Source organism: Excalfactoria chinensis, chromosome 25 (genome assembly GCF_039878825.1).
Source record: "Excalfactoria chinensis isolate bCotChi1 chromosome 25, bCotChi1.hap2, whole genome shotgun sequence".
Taxonomy (NCBI): Eukaryota; Metazoa; Chordata; class Aves; order Galliformes; family Phasianidae; genus Excalfactoria; species Excalfactoria chinensis.
In genome coordinates, this window is record NC_092849.1 from 3,240,232 (window position 1) to 3,262,598 (window position 22,367).

The 22,367-nt window shown below is 51.6% G+C and overlaps 4 protein-coding genes and 1 non-coding gene across 8 annotated transcripts; 1 reads left to right on the plus strand and 4 right to left on the minus strand.

The window, feature by feature from the left end:
- Window positions 1-338: 338 nt before the first annotated feature.
- On the minus strand, window positions 339-11,765 carry TIA1 (TIA1 cytotoxic granule associated RNA binding protein). Of its 4 annotated transcripts, none has more exons than XM_072357063.1 (13): window positions 11,561-11,765; window positions 8,918-9,014; window positions 8,369-8,463; window positions 8,006-8,060; window positions 7,802-7,834; window positions 7,406-7,493; window positions 4,019-4,094; window positions 3,603-3,711; window positions 2,915-3,010; window positions 2,739-2,823; window positions 2,448-2,571; window positions 2,115-2,254; window positions 339-1,349 (listed from the first exon to the last, which is right to left on the minus strand). In XM_072357063.1, exons 2-13 carry the CDS (start codon window positions 8,943-8,945, stop codon window positions 1,226-1,228), a joined length of 1,053 nt encoding a protein of 350 aa, XP_072213164.1. In that variant the 5' UTR covers window positions 8,946-9,014; window positions 11,561-11,765; the 3' UTR covers window positions 339-1,225. The 4 variants fall into 4 exon arrangements, with proteins under 4 accessions (XP_072213164.1, XP_072213162.1, XP_072213163.1 ...); XM_072357061.1 differs by having other exon boundaries at window positions 8,369-8,467; XM_072357062.1 differs by lacking the exon at window positions 7,802-7,834 and having other exon boundaries at window positions 8,369-8,467.
- Window positions 11,766-12,092: 327 nt separating this feature from the next.
- Window positions 12,093-12,163, minus strand: TRNAG-CCC (transfer RNA glycine (anticodon CCC)). The gene has a single exon. It is a non-coding gene; the product is annotated as a tRNA-Gly (tRNA).
- An 86-nt stretch (window positions 12,164-12,249) lies between these two features.
- On the plus strand, window positions 12,250-16,423 carry PCYOX1 (prenylcysteine oxidase 1). Its single transcript, XM_072357038.1, has 6 exons — window positions 12,250-12,393; window positions 12,480-12,686; window positions 13,593-13,767; window positions 13,890-14,101; window positions 14,446-14,598; window positions 14,918-16,423. Exons 1-6 carry the CDS (start codon window positions 12,291-12,293, stop codon window positions 15,574-15,576), a joined length of 1,509 nt encoding a protein of 502 aa, XP_072213139.1. The 5' UTR covers window positions 12,250-12,290; the 3' UTR covers window positions 15,577-16,423.
- A 634-nt stretch (window positions 16,424-17,057) lies between these two features.
- Window positions 17,058-18,329, minus strand: SNRPG (small nuclear ribonucleoprotein polypeptide G). The gene is made up of 4 exons (XM_072357082.1): window positions 18,196-18,329; window positions 17,977-17,999; window positions 17,711-17,835; window positions 17,058-17,232 (listed from the first exon to the last, which is right to left on the minus strand). Exons 1-4 carry the CDS (start codon window positions 18,225-18,227, stop codon window positions 17,182-17,184), a joined length of 231 nt encoding a protein of 76 aa, XP_072213183.1. The 5' UTR covers window positions 18,228-18,329; the 3' UTR covers window positions 17,058-17,181.
- Window positions 18,330-19,460: 1,131 nt separating this feature from the next.
- On the minus strand, window positions 19,461-21,309 carry FAM136A (family with sequence similarity 136 member A). Its single transcript, XM_072357081.1, has 3 exons — window positions 21,186-21,309; window positions 20,314-20,454; window positions 19,461-19,698 (listed from the first exon to the last, which is right to left on the minus strand). Exons 1-3 carry the CDS (start codon window positions 21,270-21,272, stop codon window positions 19,510-19,512), a joined length of 417 nt encoding a protein of 138 aa, XP_072213182.1. The 5' UTR covers window positions 21,273-21,309; the 3' UTR covers window positions 19,461-19,509.
- Window positions 21,310-22,367: the final 1,058 nt, after the last annotated feature.

Consider the following 22,367-nt stretch of genomic DNA (forward strand, 5'->3'; position numbering starts at 1 on the left):
ATGGCTCCACACACACCAACATGGCTCCACACACACCAACATGGCTCCACATACACCAACATGGCTCCACATACACCAACATGGCTCCACATACACCAACATGGCTCCACATACACCAACATGGCTCCACACAGGCCTTTCCCGTTCGCTTTTGTTGTTGTTTTGCTTTTCAATTGCTTCTTAAAAAACAAAAGAGAAGGTGAGTTTGAATACAAACACTACCAAAGTGTGTATTTGGAGATCCACATGCAACAAAAAAAGAGATAATAATTATATATAGACGCATCAATCAAGAGCTCCGCGGCCTACCTTTAAATAAGGAAACGTACAAAGTCGGCTAACGTTTGTGCAAAATATTAATTAATTTGCTAAAATATTTTACATAATCAATGTAGAAATCGATTTAAAAAGGGGAAAGGGGGGGGGGGATAAAGCCCCGATGAAAGGAGGAGCTGGTTGGGGGGATTCATCGTGGTGGATGTGAGCTGTAACGGGATTATTACAGCAGCAGAGATGGGGACCCTCAGCCAGCAGTGTGCACTGATGGCAGGGAGGTGGTGATGGAGGTCGTAAGGCAAAGACAGCTCTGAAATGGATGGCTAGAAAGGGATGTAAACTAAGAACCTCCAAAAGAGCCGCTCTAATGGAGGGGGGAGGGATGGATGCTCTGTACAAGAGGCTCTTTGAGAAGAGGGGTGTCCATGACCCCGTAAGCTTTTGGCTTTTCTTTTGTCCGACAGCTTTTTCTGCTAAGACTGGAAATGATTTGGAATGCAAACCATCACAGCACGCTGCTCCCGGGGGGGGGAAAAAACACCAACCCAAACACCAAAACTAACAACGTTTGGACATTGTGCAATTTTTCTGCCCCCTCCGACTGGAAGCGGCAGTAATAATCCCTGCAATCTGCTGCGTTTCAACAGCGGGTCGTTAAGAAACACATATAGAAAAGAGGAAAAGAAGGCAATGGTTGGCAGACATCCAGCATCTCGGGTTTTGTTTGTTTTTTTTGTGATTTGTGGGTGTTTTTTTTATGTTTTTTTTTTTTGTTTTTAAACAATGTGGATGACAACGTCACGATTAAAAAGGTTTCTTTCTTTTTTTGTTTGTTTTTCTCTCTCTTAAATAAATACATGGCATCTGATGCTTGCAACTGACTTGATCCGACGCATCTTTGTGACGCTGCTCGAGCCCCCACCAGCCACCCAGCTGCACTGTTGGTTGCTCACTGTGTCTCAAAGCCTGCCACGCGGTACCCGGCCTGGTTTGTCAGCACGCTGCCATTCTGCCCCTGCGGTGGCTGCACGCTGTAGTTTGCTCCCATCCACGCTGCTGATGACTGTGTCTGACTGTTGGGGGGGAAATGATGTGTTAAGGAATGACACGTCACAGGGGATGAAAGGACATCTGGACATCCTCCCATCCAACCTCCCCCCCACCCAAAAGCAGTTTCTCTCTGTTGGTTGTGGTGTATCAAGGCAGGCAGGCCCCATAAAGCCTCTCCTATTGTTGCTTAAAAGCTGATAAGTAAGTGTTCCGTGTGCCCTGCTTCCCTTTGCATTTAGTATCTGAGTCATGTCTTTGAAGGGGGTGGATAATGGCAGGACAAGGGGAAATGAAGTTGAAGGAGGGAAGGTTTAGGTTGAATGTCAGGGCTAAGTTCTTTACTGTGAGAGTGGTGAGCAGATGGAACAGCTGCCCGGAGAGGCTGTGGATGCCCCGTCCATCCCTGGAGGTGTTCAAGGCCAGGCTGGATGGAGCCCTGAGCAGGTATTAAATGTGGAGATTGGCAGCCCTGCCGGTGGAGGGGGTTGGAGCCTCATCACCCTTGAGGGCCCTTCTAACCCAACCATTCTGTGACTCTGTGATGATTCTATGACCTGAAACAGCCATTAACAGCAACGGGGTAATTTGAATAGGAAACTATGCACTGCTGCCCCAACAAAGGTATATAGCAGGAGAGCTCTCCGATGTATTCCTTAGTATTTGCATACCACAGACATTGCTACACCTAACAACTTCACAGCGCTGCAGCCTCAGAACATCACCTCCCTTTATAGGAAAATCCCTGGGACGTGACTTCAAGCATGGGAAAGCATGCAGCATGTACTCACCTGAAGCCCTGCTGGTTCCATGCCTGCCCGTACATCCCGTAGGCGGGGACCTGCCACCCATTGGGCACGTACTGCCCAAGCTGAGCATTTCCATACCACTGCCCCCACTGCCCGTAAGCCTGAGGATATCCAATTTGATTCTGCAGGGATAAAATGTGATAGGCTCTGCTTGAGGATTTGTGGTAACTTCTAGAGAAACACCCAGTGATGAAATAAAGAGCAGCCCCCATGTCAAACTACTATATGCAATGTCTCGACAGCCACTCAACAAGCTTCTGTTTAGGACTAACATCACACAACAGTTTCTGACACCAGTGGAGGAGCAGTTCTGACCTGCTGCACAGGGCTGACCATGTCGGGCGTCTCCTTCCCCCAGTAGCACTTCACCACGTGGCCTTCTATAGTCGTCCCATTGACAGAAACAATCGCATGTGCGGCGCTCTCGTGAGAATTAAACCTGTTGGGATAGAAATGGTGCCAATAGGAATGATACTGCAAGTCACCCTGAGAGCCCCACAGCCAGGCTGAGAACCCTGCTGCAAAGCACAGCCTCTAGTGAGGCATACAGCCATCCATTTCTATTGAAATGAAGACCACTTGTTGTGCAAGTGCACGACAGCCTACCGTACAAAGGAGTAGCCTTTATCTGGGAAGACTCGGATTTCCATTATCTGTCCGAAGGGAGAAAAGGTCTGGCGCATTAACTGCTCTGCAACAAGAAGCAGCAGAACACCAACATGAGGTCACACGGCGTCATCTGGAGTCACTCCGTGTGACAACGTGCTCTGGGGTCACAATACCTGTCAGGCCTGAAGTGACACCTCCGCAGTACACGGTGCAGTTGCTGGGACTGGACTGATTGACCACGTCATCGTAAGACAGCTGTTTGGTGTTTGCTAAAAGAGATTTGCACGAGTTTTTTGGTTCGTCACACACACGTCATGGGGCAGCTGTGATCCCATCCCAAGAGTGAGGAACTGCGCTGACAGAGCTGGTGACAAATGCTGAGCACAGTCAGCATTTTCACTTGGGTTTTTCTGGCTGCCCACAGTCACCCGTTGCTATTTAGGACGGGCTGCTAATGACAGGGACACCACTGTGACATTAAGTTCATGTGTCAAGTTTATCAAGATGCACCTAGCTCCCATTCTTGCTCATAGAAATGCTTTAATGTAGCCCTGCTGGCTTTGTATCACAAAAGGAAGCCTTAAGACAGAGAGAGCAAAGTTTAAAACAACCTCAGAGTCATCACAGCTGTCCTGACAGAGCAGCTTTCCAGGGCATGGAGAGCCAGCAGGAAGCCCTTGTGGCAGTACAGCTGTTCTGGCTCAGGAAGTTGATATGTTCATGGTTTTGAATCAAGAATCTTTGCTTTTAAGCACCTACTTTCACCTCTCCCACAACTGCCAAATGCCTGGAGCTCATCATTCTCTTTTCCTCCCTGTGTGTGTGGTGGGAGGTTTGCTTTTGCGAAGTGCAAACACTCACATTCGTATGTACTCTTTGGAGCTGGAGGTTTTCTTGTTGCCCAGTTTGTTCTGATTTGCCTTCCACCAAGCCACTGGCCGCCCATCTGTTGAATAGCATTCTCTGCATCCTGTCCACAAGAGAGAGAGAGAAACAACACTCATTTACTCCACAAAGATGCTGCTGGGTCCCCATGAAAGCCTGAGCATTACCAGTATCCCTAACCAAGAAGGAATGCCTGAGTAGCACAACTCTCCATCCAGGCCCGCTGCTTTGGTTTTTTTCCCCACCTCTCACCTCCATGAGAATACAAAGCCATCCTCACCCCTCAGCACAAGATGAAACTGAAGACAGGAGCAAATGGGGACCAAAATCACCCCTTTTCTGCAGCATCTGCTGAAGATCTCCCCCCATTTCCAGACCTTGCCACAGCTTACCCATTTATTGAAGAAGGAGACGAAGCCATAGCCTTTAGATTTCCCCGTTGCCATGTCCTTAACCACCCGTGCATCTCTAGAAAGCAGAAACAAGAGGTAATTCAGCACCTCACAAAGCCAGCCCGACTAAACTTGAGTCACACGTACAGCTCATTTTCACCTTTCACCTTTACTAAAGTCAACTGTTTATTGCACCAGCAACACAGTCAAAGCAAAGGGCTTCGTTTCTAAACAGAACTTTACTACTACTTTGCCAGGTGGTAGCAAAATTAAACTTAATTTCGTAAACATGCAAATCAATAGCTTCTCTACTAAGGGTAGGTACTTTACGACAGTTGTTTCCGCTTCAAAACGCTTTACATACTGTTAAGGCACAAAGCATGGTCAAAGCAGCTATTCCAAAGGATCACTTAAGCCACTAACATTAGCTGAACGGCTCTCTTTAACCATGCAATCGTTACACTCAGCTTCTCTGCCAACACATTCTACCTACTCATTCAAAATATTAAATAGAAAAAATGAAAAAGAGAGGAATTAAAAGGCATACGTCGCCTGTTAACTGAATTCTTTAATTTTCTCTGGTCAATTCGTTACCCCCTTTTGGGACTGTGGGCAGCTGTAAATTTTGAGAGATTGACATTTTCAGTAATTATTGAAGTAAACACCGAAACATTTACGTTTTAAACTACACATGACAAAGAATTCAAAGTGCATTTGTACAACAGCAATCATACAGGAAACTGATTGGAAACTACAAGATATTAAAAAAAGAAATAACAACAACATAAAAAAAAAAATATATATATATATATAAAAAAAGAGAAAATATTTATAAAAGGAAATAAGAAAACTACAACGTTTGTCCACTGTGAACTGTAGCTTGTAGTTAGCCATGGCAATTCTGTCCATTCTTCAGAGACACTCTGCAAAATAACCAGAGCCCTATTATTTGAGATTGAGTTAAGAAGAGAACCCAGCTACAAGAGCTAAACCCCCACTCGTGGAAAGCCACCCTACAGCGCTTCTCAGGCAATTTGTGTCCGGGTTAGCCAGGGGCTGGGATGCTCTCCAGGCCACCCCTCCTCCCCCCCCAACATGTAAACAAGCATTAAAGAACAGAAAGCAAAACAGAAAACCAGTCAGCAAGTCATGCAATGGAACTTAGGTCTGCATAACATAATAGGGTTCAGAGAAACTAGTGTAACATGGGCACAACATTTAGCATTCCGAGACTGGCGAGAGGAGTCACAATGAAGAGAGGGTTCGTTACACCACTTTTTTTAAGCCTCATAGGAACTGCAAATGCTGTATCGCGAGCTCACTGTGGTACATGTAAGCCTACAGCACTGACCCGAGGAAAATACCTCTTCCAGCATCAGCACTGTTATCTCTTTTCTGTTGGCAACACCTCCCCCCTTCCCTTTTGTTTCGTTTCTCCTTCCTGGGCTGAATTTGGGTAGGACAAATTGCCTGAGAAGAGCCACACTGGTACTCTTAGCTGGTTTGCTCTCAACAGCCTAAAGAGGGAGGGGGGAAGAACTCATCTCTACTTACCCTCAACTGAAAACTTTGAAAATAAGACTTGAGAACAAGTGAAAACATGCGTACAGTAAGCAGAAAAGGAAACCACAATGAACGTGTGCTTTTACAGTGATTAAAAAGTTCAGATGCAATGAATTACCGACATTTCTTTATGTGCTAATCATGCAGTAGTTCAACCTTGGTTTCATATAGATTAAAGAAAAAAAAACAAAAAAAAAAAGCTCAGTTTAACACCAATGTTAAAAAAATAATAATAATTAATCGGGAAATATTCCATTAGCACATTGCCAGAAAGGAGTCACTGATGAGGGACAGGTTAGGTCAAATAGCTTCAATCGACTGCTGATGAGATGGCAGCAGTGGTTTTTGGGGTTCACTTCCACCGACAGAAAACCAAGGCCCCTTCTGCTCTCCCTAACCCCCCCATTATGGCAACGGGACTTTCAGAGAGTCGTAACAGAAATGATTTCTTTTTGGGCTGTCCATTTAAGGCAGGGCAAGTCACCAAGTCTTCAGCCTGCAAGCTCTACAGCTGCGTGCTGAGCACCCCAAAAGCAGCAGCTTGCTCTTGCCTTCTCCCCACCCCAGCTGGGAAATAGTCCTGATGCTTTGTCCTAAAGGGCTTTGCTTTTGGGGGTTGCATTTGCTGGAGAAGCCTGACTATTGGAAGGCACCCGAGGAACCCAGCGCTGAAGCAGCTAGGGGAAATTCCTTCATAGCTCCACCACATTCACACCGACGCAGCTGCCTGCTGCTCCCTGCCTTTCCTACCCATTCCAGCAACAAAGTGCTAGTGCAAACCCATTTTAGAGTCCCTTGGCTCTTCCATCTCCACACTGCATTTGGCCGTGAGGATAAAGTGACTCTGCTTAGGAGTCTGACCCTCTTGAGTTTCCTAAGGGATGAGTAGTCGAGATTTAAAGTTCTCTAAAGCAAGTGACATTTAGATCACATGTTTTTTCTTAATTGTATCAAAGAGGAAATCAAGCTGGCATTAACAAGAGTAACACACTGGACTCTGAGGGAAAAACAAAAAAACAAACTTACTTCAATTAAAGGCTGCACTACACAACACTCCAAAGCACTCTACGTTCTCTTACATCACCATCAAGAAACTTCAATGTCCAGTACAGACAACACTACAAGGAAAATTAATGATTTACATTTGGAGGATGGAATGAACGAACTGCTCCTTACTCTGCTACACCCTGAGTCCAACAGACCGGCAGGCAGAGAGCTGCAGCCACCGTTCCCAACACCATTGCTCTGCTCAGCAATGCTCACACTCATGAGTGTGACTCCAGGACCAAAGATGCCCTGTGATTTCGGCCAATCACCTGGAGGCCACCGGAGCTGCAGCCTCTGGGTGCCACGAGGCTGAAAAGGGTTCAGTTTTGAGGGATGGGGGGAATTTAACTGCCACAAATGGCTGCTGCTGGTGAAACCCCAAGGCCTCGTGAGGTGTGAGCATGCAAACGGGCTCACTCACAAACCACACAGTGTGATATTGACGTGACTGCAGAGAGGGCAAGTTAAATGTGTGACCCCACATTTGGGAATCTTTTTTCTTTTCTTTCCAGTGTTGCTCTGCTAAACAATGTGAGGAGTATGAAACCAAAGCATGTTGTATGCAGCCTTTCTAGGAAAGCAGAAGAAGCTTCTAGAAAGAAATCTCTTTACACAGCCCTGCTTAATGCTCAACCATTCAGAGTCCGAGCGCTGTATGAACAGATGAATGTGTACTCCTGCACTGGGTCAACTTTTGGTTTTTACTTACTGAAATAAGAAGCTGCCTCCATTTAGGAGAGAGAACTTTTAGTTCGTTTATCCTATCCCATTACTTACGATATTCTTCCAAACGGAGCAAAAGCTGCTTTTATATCTTCAGTTGTAATTTCGGGACTGAGGTCTCCAACAAAGACATGGAAATGGTCTTTTGGGGAAAAAGAGAAAACAGGAAATCAGGCATTCTAATACAGGAGGTGTTTGGAAGCTAGCTAAGATGCCCGACTGAACACCACAGGACGTGAAGAACAAATCAGAACAATACCTTGCATTGCAACAGTTTGCTGTTAAAGAATCTGAGTTCTCAAAAGCCAACAGTTTTGGTTGCTCAGCCATTACACCACGTGAATTCAGTGCGTGTGAATCCGCGTGCAAGTGAACTGAGACTGAAGGCCTTCGGGTGGTCAGTGAACACCCTTGAGAGATTTCATTCTACGTTTAAGAAGATACAATTACCTTGTGAACGCTGTGTGCTGACAACGGTACTACCTGATGACAAAGATTACATTTGTTCTTAAGTTCATTAACACAAACACACCCAATAATATCTCAGAACTATGAACAAAACATCACAGCATGTAACTGTATGATGCATAGGGTTTATGTTTCAAAACTACCCGTGCAAATGAAAGGATCACTCCACGCCTGAGGGACACTTACTGCTTGTGTCTTTCTTCTGGCTGCTGGGGGTCGTTGCCCAGTTCACTTTGACCTCCTGCAAACATCAGTTGGCCATCAGTTAGATCAAGAACATCACAGCTGAGCACAGATACCACCAGCACTTCATTCTGATGCTACGGGGAAGCCAGGCATGAAAGCCCCAAGGTGAAAGCTTATATTTAAGACACATTTCTTGGGTGTTCTGCTCGACTGGGTGGGGTTTTTCTTCCAGTGAGTGGGAAGTTCATTGAAGAACCTAACATCTGCAGTGTATCCACTTCCTCTCAAGTGGCATTATCCTGCACTGGCTGAGACAGCCTGCGCTCTCCAGCTCCAACTCACCCTGTAGACATGACAGCTTACCTTACCCATTATCTTCCGGCCATTCATGGCAGCCAGTGCCGAAGCCGCATGGCGATGCTCATAGAACTCCACAAAACAATAGGGATCATTTCCAGCTGTCTGATAGAAAAGAGAAAGATTTGTGACCACCACCCCTTCAACCTGCCTCATTATCACTCTCAGTGCCCTATCTATGACATCTAAACAGCCCCAAACAAACAGGCTTTGCTACTGCAGGCCAAGACCACACACAACATGCTAACAGTGTTCCATGAGCGTTCAGTTTCACTTTAAAAAGGTAGAAGTGTGGCCATAAAGAACATTTTCCATCTAATTTACAATGTCTGTATTAATTAACCGGTCCTATCCCTTTCAAAACATCCACTCATCCTTAAATACTAGCAGGTATGAGTCAGAAAATGTCACAATGACACAAAGGTGACTTCCCACCCCCACCGCATCCCCAAAACCCGGTCAGGTGTTGCCAGAAGGATCCCAAAAGGCACAAGAAGGACCCAAAGCCATTCGCTATAAGAAGAGGGGAAATAATAAACAGCTGAAGTCTCTTACATCCATTATCATTTTGCAGTTTTTGCATGGTCCAATCTGGCTGAACAGCTGGAGGATCAGAGCTTCTGTCACATCTCTGGACAGGTTACCAACGTATCTGTAGGGTGAAAGGAAAGGTCAGAAGTTCAGATGTTCCTACAGGAGGGGAATGCAGAGAAAAATGATTTAAGGGCATGTCAATAAACCAAGATGCATGAATTGCAAGAGCCATAACTAGCAGGAGCTCTTGTTGTCTCCCTTTTTAAACATTAGCATGGTGTGGATAATAAAAAAGCCGAGGCACCAAGCAGCAATACACTCTCATGTGATTTTTCCAGGGCTGAGCTTACAGCAGTTTACTTGTAACTGCAGGTCTGTGCCACGACCTTTGCACTAAAGCTGCAATTTCACCTCGATAAGCAGGAAGCTGCTGCACGAAGCATTCCCTGCCTGCAGGTTGGGTTTAGCTGGAAAGCACAGGATTTGGGTAACAGATCTCTTGGGAGCACCATGAATTTCAGCACGGCTGCCGACCTCTCAAAATGCAATAACAACACACGTATGCAGAGATAAATAAGTACATATATGTGTAATTATGACCTAACTACACATTAGGGATCCTACATGCCTCTGCTGCCCGCTCTGTGTGGCAGCACGTCTGGAGAGCTTTCTCCAACCCATGAGGTGCCAAACCACAATAAAAACACGGCGATACCACCAAGTGGGCCCAGATTTAGGGCAGAAACACAGAACTGCACCCCCCGGAGCAACAAAACCGAGCTGTTTTCCCCCATGCACTCAGCAGCGAGCTTAAACCACACGTTTAAACACACTCAAGCTCTCTCAGCCTGGACCTTGGCCTGCATTGCTGCTTAAGAAAGAAGTGCCAGGCAATGAGAGCACGCCCCTGGGGCCAGCCCCACCAGCAGCAGGGATCTCTCCTACACAAATCTTCCTGCATCTTTTCCAGCCCTGTTTTCTGCTAGTTGGATTCTCAGGGCCTTGTTTCATTGCAAGTCACACACGTGGCAAATCACACAGACAGCTCCAGGGCGGGTTGATCAACCTATGCCTTCATGAAAAGTGTGTTAGCATTCTTTTTATAGACACAAAACAAGTCTCGAGTGCACGTATGCGAGAATGTCCCCCTGGATCCCCAAGCACTGCCATCTACCCTCCAAGAAACGCCTTATGAGGACATCACACCAACAGGACCTTATTTCCAACAGCACTTCCCACAGAAAGCCTCGTCAGTCGCATCATTAACACGCACTTCATTTCAGCCTTCCAAGAAACCCAGCTGAACCTCACGCCGCGTAACTCGGCTTGTGACGATCCCTCCTTGTGACTCCAGGACGTCACTGGAAGCGATTCGGGGAAAGGCAGCTCCTGGCAAGTTGCTCAACAGCCAACTCAGCAGAAACGAGGCCGTTGTTTGTGCAACACGTGCTGCAGGATGGAGAATTCATTCCCTAGAGCACGAGCCGCGTTCTGCCGAGACCACTGGCCTGCAGACAACAACTTCAGCAGGGGGAAAGGGGGGAAAACATTGTGCTAAATAAACACAGCAACATGCCAACAGGTCTGAGCCGTGTTTGTGGATGCTAAGAATAGTTTAAGGACAACAGGATCATACATGTGCCCAAAACAGAGTAGCTGGAGCAAGTCACGTAAGAGCCTTGTTTTCCTCGAGTCACAAGCTTTGCTCCTGCTTTGGCAAGATGCCTTTCACCCCCTATTTAATGATCACAGAATGGCTTGGGTTGGAAGGGACCCCGAGATCATCGAGTTCCAACCCCCTGCAGCAGACAGGGCCACCAACCTTTAGATCTGTTACTAGCCCAGGTTGCCCAGGGCTCCATCCAACCTGGTCTTGAACACATCCAGGAACGGAGCATCCACAGCCCTTCTGGACAGCCTGTTTCAGTACCTCACTGATCTCTCTATGAAGAACTTCCCCCTGATACCCTGACAAATGCGCTGACAAAGACCACCACAACAGAATATAGAGGTGAACATGAAGCCCAATACTTCCCTGAGCTCTGAACAGGGGAATCACTGCACGCGGTGCCTCCTGCCAGGTTAAGGAGGGAGCTGCACACCTCAGCTCAGCACCTGCGTGTTCCACCTAAGCCCAAACTCCTGCTGACAGCGATGGGCATCAGCTGTGTGAGCGGGGCCAGAAAGTTCCCTGTAATTAAAGGCACTCTGTGAGTTCAGCAAGACGAGGAGCTGCCCTACAGCCATGTTAGCTGCTCTATAGGCTGCGAGCCGATCCTTACAGACACCCCCAGTGTGGAGCAGCTTTAAGCTCCCCAGCTCTAGGCCCAGCACTGCACAGGGGCCGGATGCTCTCAGAGACACACGGTGGCACAAAGCACGATAAAAGACAAATCTGCAGCGAGAAAAGGGCTGGGAGACGTGGGCTAAGAAAGGCCCCGATGGGCGGGGGAGCGACCAGCACCGGGGAGGGAACACCAGGAGCAAACGAGGCCCCTCAGGGCCGGGCCCACAGCCCGCAGCAGGCCCAGGCCGCTCCCCTCGCTCTGAGGAGGCCCCGGGAGCCGCGGAGATGGGATGCAGAGGCCGCGCTGAGGAGAGCCCGGGGCCGCCCCTCCCCGCGGGGCCGGGAACAATAGGCGGTCTCGCCCCCTCCACACTCACAGGGTCTTGGGCATTTCATCCTCCATGGTTGTGGTGGAGTCGCCGCCCCCGCCCGTACCCGGCTCTTGGCGCCGAGCCGGCCTCGAGGCCCCGTCAGCGCGTGGGCAACGCGACCGCCGCCGGCCCCGCCGCGCCCTGAGCGCCGGACAATAACCCCGGTGGTCCTCGCAAGATGGCGGCGGGCGGGCTAAGGGGCCCGGCCGGCACTGCGCATGCGCCCGGAGGAGGAGCCAATAGGGTTCGTCCCCTCCGGCGCCGGCCCGCGGCGCAGGCGCAGTAGGGCTACGCTGCGAGCACATGCGTAGTGAGGTGTGTGGGGGGGGGAGGCGAGGCCATGTGCGCGCATGCGCTCTGCGGGAGCCGTGATTGAGAATGGGCTGTTCTTTGTCCCCTCGTTCTGTGGGGGCCGTTCCGGTTTTATCCCCCACCTCGGGCAGAAGAGATAAAAGAAAAGAGGGAAGTGCGGTCAGTCGGTCGGTAAAATAGGTTAGAAACAAAGAGTTGAGGTTAAAAAATAAATAAATAAATTACATGCGCCGCCCGGGAATCGAACCCGGGTCGCAAGAATGGGAATCTTGCATGATACCACTACACCAGCGGCGCTGTTGGTAACGGGGCCCCGTCAGTTGTATTAAGGCCTCAACATCGCCCCGCCTCTGAGCGGCCAAGGGGCGGGCGTGAGGCCCGGCCCAGCACGGCGTTACACGGCCCGGCCCGACAGAGCAGCGCCATGCCGCCCCGCCGCCTCCTCCTCGTCCTCCTCCCGCTCCTCGCCGTCCTCTGCCCGCTGGTACCGGGCCGCGAGGAGCAGCGCTCTGCCCCCGGAAAGATCGGTACGGAGGGGCCGCTGCGGGTGGGGAACGGGGGGGGTTAACCCTAAATCTAAATCTAAAGCTAACGCTGCGCTCTGCTCCTACAGCCGTGATCGGCGGCGGCATCGGGGGGACGGCGGCCGCTTATTTCCTGCGGCAGAAGTTCGGGAGGAGCGTCCGGATCGAGGTGCTGGAGAGGGGGGAGGTTGGGGGCCGCTTGGCCACGGTGGAGGTGGAAGGGGCGAAGTACGAGGCGGGGGGGTCCGTGCTGCACCCCCTCAACCTGCACATGAAGCACTTCGCCAAGGAGCTGGGTGAGCATCCCCGCCCCATAGCCGTGCTCCCTGCCCGGCCAAAGTCGTCTCAGATTATAGCCTGGCATCGTGTCAAATCAATCCCAGCGTCTCACTGCCGACAGCCCACGTTGTGCCCTCTGAGCCTTGAGACACCGCAGTGGGTCGAGGGCCACTGAATATCGTGGTGCTGCAGCCGACTGCTGTGCTGCTTGGTCACAATTCGGGGGGTACAAAGCCCTGCTGGAGGGACCCGGTGTCCTTTTGTGTCAAGGTCACTCATCTCATGCAGTGAGGGAGGCCAGGCCCTGGGATCTGTTTGCATTGAAAGCTTTCCATGTTGTTTCTCACTTAGAATCGTTCAGGTTGGGAAAGATCTCAAGTCCAACCCCTCCCACCATGCCCTGTGTTTACCCTTAAGCACCTCCAGGGATGGTGACCCCACCGCACACCTCCCTGGGCATAAATTGTTCCTAACATCCAACCTGATCCTCCCCTGGTGCAACTTCAGGCTGTTACCTTGTCCTGTCTATGCTATGGGTGAGCAGTTGGCTGATGGGTTGGACCCAAAGGGTTTTGGGGCACTGGGGTTCCATCAGGCTGGTGGGGGGTTGCTCGCAGGGTTCTCCAAGGCTCCATTTTGGGGCCAGTGCCCTGTAAGAGTTGGACTTGATGATCCTTATGGGTCCGTTCCAACTGAGGATGTTCTGTGATCCTTGTGATGATTCTTGTTCTATCATAGAGTGTCCAAAGGAGGGCTACAGAGATGGTGAAGTCTAGAGGGCTGGTGTATGAGCAGCTGGAGTCTCTTGGTTTGCTCAGCCCAGAGGAGAGACTGAAGGGAGATGGCATTGCAGCCTGCAGGGACATGCAGTGCTTCTGTGATTCACCTCTCATTCAATCGCCTTTATTCACCTTTTCCTCCAGGCCTCCCTACTCTTCCTGTCCCTGGCAGCCTCATGGGCATCTATAACGGAGAGGAGTTTGTCTTCGAGGAGAGCAGCTGGTACATCATCAACATCCTCAAGTTGCTTTGGCACTACGGGTTCAGCCCCCTGCGGATGAACATGTGGGTGGAGGACATCTTGGACAAGTTCATGCGGTAAGTTGGCTGCTCAGCAGCATTCACAGGAGGTAGAAGCATTGGGGGAAGGTCCTAACTGCACAAAGTGAAGTGATCACTTTAGGCAGCTGTTAGATGGATTTCCTCGTCTCTGGTTAAAGGATCTATCGCTACCAGACACACGACTACACCTTCAGCAGTTACGAGAGGCTCTTCCATGCCCTTGGAGGGAATGATTTCATCCAGATGTTGAACCAAACCATTGATGAAGCCATGCAGAAAGCCAGCTTCTCCCAGAAGTTCATCAATGAGATGGTTTGTCCGGCCTTGAGGGTCGATTACGGGCAAGGCGTCAACATCAATGGTTTCGTAGGTGGGTGTTTTGTGCTAAAAGGGCTGCGCTTCAGGTGACACCACGTGCTTTGGGATTCCTGCTCCCTGGGCTGGGCAGATGCTGGCAGCAACCTATTTATTCCCTGCTGCAGAACAATTCCTCCTACTGTGCAGCAGCACCCACCCTCCCTTGCTGGGTTACTGGGTTACTCTGGCAAGAGAGCAATTGCTTGCTAACATGACCTACTTAGCCCTTCGTCCTCATTCAAGCTCTGAGTCCCGCTGGGATGATTTCTCCTTTCATTTTCCACGTGATGTTTTGCGTGGTCCCCCCTACAAAACGGTGCTGAACAAGCAGTGCTAATGATTGTGGTTTCCTTGTAGGTGCCGTGTCTCTGGCAGGGGCAGCATCAGACCTTTGGTCAGTGAAAGGGGGAAACAAACTCGTCTGCTCTGGTCTTATTTATGCCTCAAAAGCAGATGTTATTGCTGGTACAGTCGTGTCTATAGAGCCCAAAACCAGAAAGGGATCCACAGGTGAGTCCTGTTTGCTTTCCCTTTGGTGGGGGGGGGCACAGCCAGCTCTGGCAGCTACACACTGACCTTTGCTCTTGGCAGACCAAAGCAACAGCCTGGACTTTTCTTTGGTCTTTTATAATGAAAACTGTGCTCTGTTTAAAGCCTCAGATCACAGCCCTGCTGTCAGCTAATCCTGTACTACACGAACAAGCTTCGGTTCACAACAAGGCATAACGAGCCTAGACGTGATGGCATTAAAAACATTGTGTTTGTCAGAAGGACAAATGAGGTGGAACAGCATCACTGAGCTCTTCATCCCTCCTTCTTTCCTCCCCAGGGGACCCGGTTAACCTCTACCACGTCACCTACGACACGCCGTCAGGACAGACAGGGGACATCTATGACATCGTTGTCATTGCTGCTCCGCTGAACCGCAAAATAGCCAACATCACCTTCAAGAACTTCAGCCCTCCAGTCCCGGAGTTCTCCAGTCCTTACCAACAGACAGTGGCTACGTTTGTGCATGGTCGCTTAAACGCCTCCTTCTTTGGTTACCAGGACCCATCTGCCTTTCATCTGGGTGCCGTTTTCACTACAGAGAATCCCAAAATGTTCATCAACAGCGTGGGGATCGTGTCTCCTGTGGAGAACAGAGGCAGCCAAGAAAAGCTACCCTTGCAGTCAGCGGTCTGGAAGATCTTCTCAAAGGAAGAGCTCACAAAAGAGCAGCTGAATTTGCTTTTCTCTTCCTACGACTCTGTCAAGGTGAAGAAATGGCTGGCGTACCCCCACTACAGCCCCCCAAACAAATTCCCACCTATCGTCCTCCATGACAACATCTACTACCTGAATGGCATTGAGTGGGCTGCCAGCGCTATGGAGATGAGCTCCATTGCAGCCAAAAACGCCGCGCTGCTCGCCTACCACCGCTGGTACGGCAACACAGACAGGATCGACCAGGAAGACTTGTATGAGAAACTGAAAACAGAGCTTTGAGCTGTGCACCACCGTGGCTCTCAGAGATAAAGCTGACGTAGTGAAGCTGTGTAATTGCAACTAAAAGGAACAAAGGAGCTGCTTGGATGCTGTGATTTTATTCTAAGTTCTCACTTAGTCTTGAAGAAGGAGGAAGCATCCAACCAGCTCCAGGCACAAGTTGACTTGAACTGCTGTCAAAAGTGGGGGGGGGGTGTTTCTCCATGTGAGCCAGCCCTCCCCCAAGCAAAGCCTTCACTTTGTCCCTCTGTAAGATAACCAAGGTATTTTAAATGCTATATTGACCCTTAAGTGTCCTTCAGATCCTACCAAGCCCAGGGTCTGCATCACTGTGATTAACTGAGCACTGTTCCCTTAGACCTGCGCATGTTGCTTTCCCTTTCTGGACATCTCTCTGTTGGGGAAAATAAGTCAGCTTCTTAGCATTAGATGTCTCTGCTTCTGCTTTTTGAAGGGGTGTATCAAGGATTGTATCCCATCCCCTTGGGGTGGGACCGGTGGAGGGGAAATGGTATAATGTTCTTTACCTTCATCAGAGTTCTGCAGCTGGGGGAGCAACAAGAGGGGAGAACAGAAGCAAACCTGTGCATGAGTTGCCAAAATGGGTGGAAAACAGGCAAAACACGCACAGTGTGCTTCTCTTCATCAAGATTTGGAAGCATCAGCTGCTTGGGTGACCTAAAAACAACAGCAGGGCAGCAGTAGGTTGTAGCGGATTGACTCTTCTGTCCCTTGGTTGGATCTAATATTGCTGCTGAACCTCACCCATGTCTTAACTACGTAGTAAATACCATGTTGCCATTACAAATAAAAGCAACGCACTGGTTTGAATGTAAGGAGGTCTTGCTTTGAATTGCTGTCTGTGTTACTTTCATTTGCTGTGTCTCAGAGCTGCTGCTCGGTCCCCCATCAGCAGAGTACTCCTGTACCAGCAAGTTGTGCTTGCTTAGCTCAAACTCCCACTAACAAGCCTCCACTAGCGTAGCCTCACTTTTGCTGTGCTAGAAAAGATAAACGCATTTGATTAGAGCTAAATTGCAGGACTTGCACTGAGATTAGCAGCATCACAGGAGTCTGTGCATGCTGGAACACGATTCAGCTCTTAGAAGCTTGCTGCTACCCTGGGGTCAATGCTTTGTTCTGTCTGCTTCACCCCCTGGGCTGCTTGGGGGGCAATGAGAATAACCAAAACCACTTTTGCCTCAGCACAGAGGTGGAGATCAGCACGAAGTTGCAGGCAAACACTTGAGAAGTGTCCCTTCACTCTTTACAGAGCAATGCTAGAAATAGAAGTGTCACAGCCTGTTATTTATGGGGGGTGGGGGGGGAAGATACAGGCAGTATCATTTGAACATCCACTCAAAGAAATGAAGCTGCCTGAAAGCCCTCTACCAGCTTTAAAACTGACACTGACACACACTGCTGCACTCACAGGATGAACCGCCCCAGGCTTCAGTTCCACCAAGCACAGCTTACACGGGTTACATCAACCAGTACAAAATTTATTTAACAAAAAAAATAAGCTTACACTTGTGTCTGCTTCATTAGGTTCAAGTGAGTAAACAAAACACAACGGGGTCAGGTCACTACAGGCTTCCTCTGCCACTATACTCGTTCCAAAGCTTCCAGCATAATGATGCTGTTTCCTCGTATTACCTACAAAGAGAAGTGGTCAGCAGGAGGTGAGATGAAGCACATTATACCCACAGCACAAAAGATTCTCTTTCCCTCTGCAGCTCCAAGGACTGAAGTGAATCAGAGAGCTGCAGGGGCTCGTGGCAGCAGTCAGCCTGCTGGAAAAGGGTCCTGCAGGAGGATGCTTGATAGAAAAGGTGGATGAGGAGCTTGACATAAGACAGCAACGTGTGCTTGTGACCTCACAGCCAACAGCATCCTGGGCTGCCACCCCTCTTGCTGCAGCAGGCATGGAGGGCTCTGTCCCCCTTTTTTCTGCCCTCCTGAGGCTGTTCCCCATTTCTAGAGGTGCCCAAGGCCATGGATGGGCACTGGGAGGCCTGAGCTGGAAGGAAGCACCCAGCCCAGGGCAGACAGTGGGACTGGGGGTGCTATAAGGTCTCCCTCAACCCAACCACGCCGTGATGCTACAACCCCTCCAGCCCCCCCCAGCACTCACCACCATGCCTATGTTGTTCTGCTGCCCGCCGGGCGCCATCTCCACGCACTCATCGATCACCAGGTTCATGAAGGGGTCGAAGCCCCGTAGGATTCCCTGCACGTGGCGGCCGCCATTTAACTTCACTACGAGAAACCGGGTCAGTGAGAAACAAGGGGGGGGGGCTCAAAAGGAAGGGAGGGGGGGGAGCCCGGGGCTTCGTGCCTGTGTGGGCAGCCGGGGCTCAGAGAACAACCCCCCCCCTGTGGTGTAACAGCGGGACTCACGTGACAGCTTCTTGTCCATGAACCTGCAACGAGAGCGCAACCGGAGGAGGCCGCGTCAGCCTGGGGTCGGGGCCGCCATCGCTGCGGGCCTAACCGGGCCTACCCGGACCCGGACCCGGACCCGACCCGGACCAATCCCCGTGACCCCTCCCGAACCGCCGGGTCCACCCCAGCCCCCTCCATCCCCCCTCATCCCCACCGCGACCCCCCGACTCTCACTTCTTCAGCTCGGGGGGGTGCGCCTTGCTCATGGCGTCTCCTCAGCGCCGCTGCCGCCCGCGCCGCGTTCTGACGTCATCACGTCGCCCGCTAGACCAGCGGGAGCCCCGCCCCCTTTCCCGCCAACCCTCGCGCCTCGCCGGTAGCCAATCAGAGCGCTCGAGTGGGGCGCGCATGCGCGCTGCGAGCGGCCCGGCACGCGCGCATGCAGCACGTGCGTGGGAACCCTCAGCTCTGCTGCACCGCGTGCACACCGCATTGCATGCACAGCACATTGCACACACAGCACATTGCACACACAGCACATTGCACACACAGCGCTGCATGCACAACACATTGCACACACCGCACTGCACGCACAGCACATTGCACACACTGCTCTGCATGCACAGCACATTGCACACACCGCGCTGCATGCACAGCACATTGCATGTGCACTACGGTATGCAAACTGCATTGCACGCCGCTGTACATGCACTGCATTGCACGCTGTTGTACACGCACTGCACTTTGTGCATGCCATCACACACTCACTGTATTGCACATGCACCATTGCACGGCCACAGCGCTGCATGCACACTGTTGCACACCCACTGGACTGTATGCACGCCATTGCAAACCCACCGGGATTGCCCCATGCCTGCGCAGTAAGCCCCAGTTGCACCCACCTTGTATGCACACAGAAGCACTGCTCCACACACTGCAAGTCCTGCACGGCTCACCGTGCACACCTTGCACAGCCATCAGATCACAGCTGGCACATCTGCACCCTTTGCACACCTGCACCCTTTGCACACCTGCACACAGTGCCCCCTGCAGAAGTGCTGCCCCACACCTTGCACACCTGCAGCTCACCCTATGGCAGCAGCATCCCCCACTCACTGCACACTTACACCCAGTGCCCCACACGCCCTGCACACCCGACAACTTGCACGCTTGCACAGCTCACCCAATGCACTGAACACCCGCATGCTTGCACGGCTCATCCCACACCTCACACCTTGCACACCTGCACGCCATCATCCCACACTCTGCACACCTGCACCTTATCTACACCCTGCACATTTGCATGGCTCCTATACACCCTATACCCCCTATACACTGCACAGCCATCACCCCATACTTACACACACCCACCCCATACATTGCACAGCCACCATCCTACACAGTTGGCTTGCACATACATCCTTGCACAGCTGCACCCTACACCTTGCACAGCCATCTCCCCACACCCCAAAACCCCAGCACCCCTCAAGCACCACGAGTGCAACTCCTTGCCTTTAATACCACCTTCCCCCACCCCAACAGCACCCGCTAGTGCTGTAGGGCCGCCAAGCCATCCCGCATCCTCTTGGCCATGCCTGGCACCAGGCGTAGGTGCTCGTCCCCACAGGCAGCCACGCAGGCGTCCAGCTGGGAGCGAGCCCGTGTCTCCCCACCGCCCGCCTCCAGGGCATCCTTGGCTCTGTCAGAGCAGTGCAGCGTGCAGCGGCTCAGGCGGTCCTGCAAGGGGATAAAGGGGCATCGATCAGGAGAATGACAGAACCACAGGGGTTGGAAGGGACCACTGGGGGTCCCCCATGGTGATAAGCATCGACTGGATCCCCCCTCAGCCTCTGCAGGTGAACAGCCCTTGGGGCTCTCAGCCTTTTCCCATCAGAGGATGCTCCTCCAGGCCGCCACCATCTCTATGTCCCTCCAGCAGCCCACAGCTGGACCCAGTGCTGCAGATGTGGCCTCCTCAGGGCAGAGTAGGAGCACCTCCCTCGCCCTACAGGCCATGCTCTTTGTAAAGGATCCCAGGGTCTCCTTGGCCACCAGGATGCACTGCTGGCTCGTGGTCAGTCAATCAGTGGTCAACTGTTGGTCAGCCATCGGTCAATTGTAGGTCAACCACTGGTCAACTGTTGGTCAGTGGTAGGTCAACCATTGATCTATTGTTGGTCAACCACTGGTCAACTGCAGCTCAACTACTGATCTGCTGTTGGTCAACCACTGGTCAACTGTTGGCTGATCATTGGTCAGCAGTTGGTCAACCACTGGTTGACCGTTGGTCCAACACTGGTCAACTATAGACCAACCAGGACCCCCATCGTGTCCCCCCATGTATATCCTCACCTGGAAACGTTCCAGCTCGCCGGTGACGATGGCCTGGGCCTGGGCCAGGGGTGCATGGCAACGCTCGATGCAGCGCTGCACCTGCTGCATGGAAGCTGTTCTGTCCTCGCAGCACCGTGCGCTGCAGTGGAACATGATGGCCTGCAAAAGGGAGCAGGTTAGCAAGGTGCAGCACCCAGGCAACCAATCCTAATGTGCGAGCAATCTGAAGTGCTCTAGAAGTGCACAGAGCAGAAGGCAGCAGGGCAGGAACAGGGCGTGCACAGAGCCTGCATGTGGGGGATGCACATGGGGCATGCACAGTGCTGGCTCATGGTTAACTGCTGGGCAACCATTAGTCAATCGTTGGTTAACCACTGGTCAACTGCTGGTCACCCAGGTCCTTCTCCACAAAGCTACTTTGCAGCAGCTCAGCTCCTAACATGGGGGCTGCACGAGTTTTGCACAGGGCAGGCACTTAGGGAGAACAATGCCTGCACACAGAGCATGCACCTAATTAGGGGGGGGGAGGTAGGGAAGGGGGATGCAGGGCATGCACTGCGGGGCAGAAATCTTGCACGCAGAGCATGCACTTGGAGGGATGACAGAGCTTGCACTTGGGATGGGGCTACGAAGTTTGCACAGAGCACGTGCTGCAAGGCTGGGGGCTGTACATACCTTGCACACAGCGTGCACTGCAGGGGGGGGAGTGCAGCACGCACCGAGGGGGGCACAAAGCTTGCACGGAGCACAACGAGAGACGTGCAGAGATTGCACGGGGAGAAACTGGAGGGCACAGGGAAGCTCTAGGGGGCATTGGGAGACGGTGGGCGGTTATGGGGGGGCACTGGGAGAACTGGGGGGCACTGGGAGCACAGGGGCTCGGGCGGTACCTGCATGCCGCGGATGCTGTCCCGCTCCAGCTCCTGCACAACGTTCTCTACCGCCTCCTGTACGCGGCCCTGAGCGGCCTCCGCCATGCCGGGCCCGGAGGGGGGGGAACATGGGGAGGGGGCGGAGCTGGGAAGGGGGAGGGCGATGGTGGTGGGAGGTGGGGCTGCCGAGTGCAAGGCTGCATGGCGTGCAACGCTGTGCTGGTGTGCAATGGGGCGTGCTGTTTGCAGCGCTGGTGTGCAGCACCGTGTTCTGTGCAATGCTGCAAGGTGTGCAACGCTGTGCTGATGCGTAGTGGTGCGTGCAGTGCAATGCTGCGCTGGTGTGCAATGTTGCATGCTGTGAGGTGCTGGCGTGCAGCGCTGCGTGCTGTACTGCACTGTGCACGATGCAATGCTGCAGTGCAATGCTGTGCTGGTGTGCAGAGCTGCATGGTGTGCAATGCTGTGCTGGTGTGTAATGGTGTGTGCAGTGCAATGTTGTGCTGGTGTGCAATTGGGTCAGGCCAATGGGGTTGGGTTGAGCCCAGAAGGGGATGGGGATAGGGCCAAGATGAAATGAGGACCCAAAAGGGATGGGAGGAGGACCAGGACAGGGTGGTACGGTGTATGGGAGATTGGTAATCACAGCCTGAACCTCTGATTAATCAGCTGAGGCAAGTATGGGGTCAGCTGTGGGAGCACAGGTGAGAGTGATGTAGCTGTGCTCCCGGGAAGGGTGGAACTTGACTCCATCCCCTCTGAGACCTCATTTAAGGGCTGACTCCCACTGGAGCAGCATCTCTTGGAGATCGCTCACCAGGGAGGACTGCCCCAGCTTCTTCAGCCAAGGCACCACCATTGGTGAGTTTTTCCTTTACTTATTCATTTATACCTTCTGTACATTTTGTTACCATCTGTACATTAAAAACCAATACATACGGGGACTGGATTGGGGTGAGCTAAGATACTGGAAGAGGATGGGATGGGGATAAGACTGGGACTCAAAAGGGATGGGAATGGGATGTGGGTGGAATTAAGACCCCAAAAGAATAGGAACAGGGTCAGGGTGTGACCTGAAAAGATGTGAATGGGACCAGGACAGAATGGGATGGATATTGGGTTGGGTTGGGATGGATACAGGAGAAGGATGGGATGGGGAACCAAGATGAAATGTTGACCCCGAAGGGATGGGAGCAGGAC

Bases quoted from the DNA above. Each gene is read 5' to 3' on its own strand.
- TIA1 (XM_072357061.1), bottom strand. From the start codon at position 11,586: ATGGAGGATGAAATGCCCAAGACCCT. The intron at 8,061-8,368 runs GTAAGCTGTCAT...TGATGTTTGCAG, and splicing joins GCCGGAAGATAATGGGTAAG to GAGGTCAAAGTGAACTGGGC. The intron at 2,572-2,738 runs GTAGGCTGTCGT...CTATCCCAACAG, and splicing joins AAAGGCTACTCCTTTGTACG to GTTTAATTCTCACGAGAGCG.
- PCYOX1 (XM_072357038.1), top strand. From the start codon at position 12,291: ATGCCGCCCCGCCGCCTCCTCCTCGTCCTCCTCCCGCTCCTCGCCGTC. The intron at 12,687-13,592 runs GTGAGCATCCCC...CTTTTCCTCCAG, and splicing joins GCACTTCGCCAAGGAGCTGG to GCCTCCCTACTCTTCCTGTC. The intron at 14,102-14,445 runs GTGGGTGTTTTG...GTTTCCTTGTAG, and splicing joins CAACATCAATGGTTTCGTAG to GTGCCGTGTCTCTGGCAGGG.
- SNRPG (XM_072357082.1), bottom strand. From the start codon at position 18,227: ATGAGCAAGGCGCACCCCCCCGAGCTGAAGAA. The intron at 17,836-17,976 runs GTGAGTCCCGCT...GGTTTCTCGTAG, and splicing joins CATGGACAAGAAGCTGTCAC to TGAAGTTAAATGGCGGCCGC. The intron at 17,233-17,710 runs GTGAGTGCTGGG...TTCTCTTTGTAG, and splicing joins AGAACAACATAGGCATGGTG to GTAATACGAGGAAACAGCAT.
- FAM136A (XM_072357081.1), bottom strand. From the start codon at position 21,272: ATGGCGGAGGCCGCTCAGGGCCGCGTACAGGAGGCGGTAGAGAACGTT. The intron at 20,455-21,185 runs GTACCGCCCGAG...TCCCTTTTGCAG, and splicing joins ACAGCATCCGCGGCATGCAG to GCCATCATGTTCCACTGCAG. The intron at 19,699-20,313 runs GTGAGGATATAC...ATCCCCTTGCAG, and splicing joins GCGAGCTGGAACGTTTCCAG to GACCGCCTGAGCCGCTGCAC.